A 3,978-nucleotide genomic window follows, 5' to 3' on the forward strand; every position below is an offset into this window, starting at 1 on the left:
CATACTGTCCATATTTATTTCTAAGAATATTTATTTCTTACTTATAGTGAAATGAATATGTTGAAACAATCAGTAGCATGTGTTTGCCCCCCCCCCCCACACACACACACACACACACACAGAGCTTGGATACTCACCACATGAGGATGCAGGAACCTGCTGTGAGAGCAGAGATCTGATAGTTGGCATCGGGATGAGCGCAAACAGGTTGAGCGAGCGAGCTGCGGAGAAATGAACGCTCATTAATATATTTCCGCTCAATTCCTACACAATGTCCTTGTGTATACCCCACCACTGCCACGCAGTCACCATTTCCTCTCTGTAGCAGGGTGTGTGTCAGGTGACACATTACAAAATATCAATGTCCATTTAGTTTCCATCTCCTACTCCTAGCTTTAAAACAAGACTATTCTTTTCCATGTGCTGTTGTGCGCTGTGTGTCTGCTAGCTTTTTCCTTCTGCGAAGGAAAGGATGTGTTTTACATTTCTGTTTAGTTTGGAATTAACAGAGGAAGAAGTGAGTACTTAGCATGTGAGGCACGAGCTGAGCACTAAAAGATGAACCATGTTAAAAAAGATTGATGTTTCATGAGCAGCATGTGGAACCTTCTGTTCCACAACATTGTAAATGGATCAACTTTGGGTTTTGGACTGTTAGTCAGACAAAACAACCAATTTGAAGACTCTGAGAAAGTGTGATGGGCTTCTTTTAACTACTTTTTATCTTTTTTTTTTTTTTTTTACATTTAGGGCGTTCTGCGATGGACTGGCAACCTGTCCAGGGTGTACCCTGCCTTTCGTCCGATGTAAGCTGGGATTGGCCCCAGCCCCCCGCGACCCTGTACGCAGGATAAGCGGTTGACGATTGATGGATGGGTGGACATTTAAGGCATTTAGTAGATGCTTTTGTCCAAAGTGACTTACAATTAGTACATTTGTCAGAATAAAGTGATAAGGTGGTAGACAGCAAAGATAGCTAGGGTAGTAGTTAAGTGGCAGGATGTGTGTAAGAGTTTTTTCCCTTCTTTTTACATAATTTATTGACTAAACCATTAATTGAAAAGTAATTGACAGATGAATTACTTGCAGTTCTATTTCAGTCCACCAGTTTAATACATATAACAAAAAGAAAGGTTTAAAAAAGGTTGAATGGTAAGGAAGAGATGATATAGAGTTAGGCCTGGACAATAAAACCATGATAATTATCACAATATAATTTTCCTCAATAACAATATAACAAATGTTCAATAAATGTTTGATTTAATTCATTTGAGTCACGATTGAATTATCACTTACTTTTTCTATTAAGATATCTATTTTGTTGAGGAAAAGGGAGTGAAAAAAAGATTTTACTCAGTTTTATCATATTTGTTGAAAAAAGATTTTATCATAATTGTTTTGAATGTTTTTGCTCAGATTTGTGAAGTGATCCACTGTTTGGCATCAAGTGTTTGTTCTGACCATAAAGAAAAGTTTAAAACCACAATTAACCATCTGGTTTCTTCAACTTTCACTCAGGAGCAAAAATCAGCATTTAAACTTGAAAGACATAATGATTTGACATTTATAGTGATAATTATCAATATCGAATGATATCATCATCATATAGATAACATTTCGGCAATATTGCCCTGCCCAGTTTCTGTTGTGAAAAAAAAATGGTGAGAAGTAAGAAAGGTGTGGTGTTCCTCAGGGGCTAAGACATAAAACTGAGAGACTGAGATGCTCAGTCTTACCGAGATAGAACATGTAGGTTGCCGTGACAAAGGACATGAAGTAAATTCCAGTGGCGAATGACACCATGCCAATCAGGACGAGCATCACGTCGCTGACGTAGCGACGTAACACGATGACGCCCAGGAAACTGGTGAGGAAAATCGTGAAGCCCGCTGCATTCCCATAACCCACCTGGAGGAAGAGAAAAGAAAGTGTGAATAAGTGAAGAAAGGGAAATAAAAAGGAAAGGAGAGACAGAAAATGTTCAAAAGAGAAAAAAAAGAAGTGAAAATATAATTAATTGGACAGACTAAAAAAATTAATACACACTGTACTGTACATAAAAACACACAATACAAATCAACTGTAAGCCAGCTTTGTACAGTTCAATAATTTACATTTAACTGAGCAATCAATACAGCCTGTGTAAATTAAACTAACAATTCAGTGTAAATGATTCAGCATTTTATTATCTACTTTTAATTATTAGATTCTAATTTCCTACCTAATCAATAAAAAAAAAAACACTTTATTCTATCATTCATGCATCATAATCACTAACACAGAAGCTAAACACATACTGTACATACAAAAAGAACAAAAAGTCACCTGTGTGGCGCTCCAACTGAGTGGCTGCTTCAGTACAAAGACACCCAGTATTTCTATAGCTCCACCCACGGCAACGTCGTACAGCACGGCAGCCGCAAACAGCAGAGCCACGTTCAGCAGGTTGATCCCAGCAGGGACCTCCACTGCATCATTTCTGGATGTGTGGAAAAGAAGGTGGCGGTTCTCCTCTGGCTCTCTGTTCGGGACTTGTTTCACCTTAAATTAAGATGGACACACACAATTAACATCTGCACGAGCTGTATCCCTCTCAGCCACACACGCTAGTTACCGCTCTGATTGGTTGTAGGTATATCCAATTGCGTCCAGAGGCATTTTCACCTGCACCCGTTGATAACGCCCCTTGGAAATCAAAAATTAACTGAGAGTCTACCGGATGCCCTCAGACTTCCTCCTTCACCTGCTCACTTCCTTCATCAGCCCAGCAGTCACCAGACCTTCTGCTCATTCACCTGCTCACGTGGGCTGCGTTCAGCACCGATAAAACATAGCAAGCAGTTTATGTAAACGGAAAAATGGTTGTGCCTTGAACACCCTGTTGTGTAAGCAGAGCACTGCACTGCCTTTTCAGTACTGCAGTACGTGTTTATAGACGTGGGTCTGACACAGTCACCAAACAAGAGTAGCAAAATGGTGCATACCGTTTTTTTAAATTGCAAATGTTCTCAGATCCTTTGTGCCTTTGTCAGTGATTTCCATCTTCTGTGACCTGAACCTTTCTGTCTACCTGTAAACTATTTTTGGTCATTAACCCACTAAAGTCATCCTGCTGCCTCGCTCTGCGTTTGAGTCAAATTTAGGGCTGAATCAATGACTTGGTGGATGATTAATTGATTAGTTTATTTGGTCTATAAATTCTTAGAAAATGGTGAAAATGTCGATCAGGGTTTCCAAAAGCCAAAGATGACGTCCTCAAATGTCTTGTTTTGTCCACAACCCCACGACGCTGTCTATAACTCTACTTTCATAGATGAGCAAAGAATAAATTATTCAAATTTCACATTTAAAATCACTCAAACCGTTTAATCAATTATCAAAATAGTTAGTGATTCACTTAATATTAACTGTTAACTTTTAAGTACACAGAGACCATTTTACACGCCTTCATCTCAACACGCCTGGATTATTGCAACAGCCTTTTCACCTATTTAACCCAAAAATCTATTGATCGAATCCAGACTGTCCAGAACTCAGCTGCCAGGCTTTTAACCAGAACAAAGAAATATGACCACATTACTCCTATTTTAGCTTCATTACACTGGCTCCCAGTATGTTTTAGAATTGACTTTAAAATTCTATTGATCACTTTTAAAGCTCTTCATGGCCTCTCGCCTTGTTATATTTCTGACCTTTTAGTCCCATACGCACCAGCACGTACCTTGAGATCCTCGGGCAGAGGTCTGTTGTCTGTTCCAGAGTCTCGACTGAAAACTAAAGGGGACAGAGCGTTTGCTGTCAGGGCCCCGAGGCTCTGGAACAGCCTGCCCGAGGAAATCATGTCAGCTGAGTCAGTGAACTCTTTTAAGTCCCTTCTTAAAACATACTTTTATAGGAGAGCCTTTCCCGATCTTATTTGACTTTATTTTATTCTATTTTACTAATTTTATATTTATCTTAAACGTGTATTTTAGTCTT

The 3,978-nt window shown here is 39.2% G+C and overlaps 1 protein-coding gene across 1 annotated transcript in view; it reads right to left on the bottom strand.

Annotated features, from left to right (window-relative positions):
- The window catches only part of LOC123981306 (thymic stromal cotransporter homolog), a 12,170-nt gene that overhangs the window by 5,467 nt on the left and 2,725 nt on the right, over window positions 1-3,978 (bottom strand). The window contains exons 3-5 of the mRNA XM_046066008.1: window positions 2,326-2,541; window positions 1,737-1,908; window positions 138-221 (exon numbers count right to left, since the gene is read on the bottom strand). Coding sequence (XP_045921964.1) covers window positions 138-221; window positions 1,737-1,908; window positions 2,326-2,541 — 472 coding nt within the window. The remainder of the gene's footprint in view (window positions 1-137; window positions 222-1,736; window positions 1,909-2,325; window positions 2,542-3,978) is intronic.

This window comes from Micropterus dolomieu, linkage group LG13 (genome assembly GCF_021292245.1).
Source record: "Micropterus dolomieu isolate WLL.071019.BEF.003 ecotype Adirondacks linkage group LG13, ASM2129224v1, whole genome shotgun sequence".
Taxonomy (NCBI): Eukaryota; Metazoa; Chordata; class Actinopteri; order Centrarchiformes; family Centrarchidae; genus Micropterus; species Micropterus dolomieu.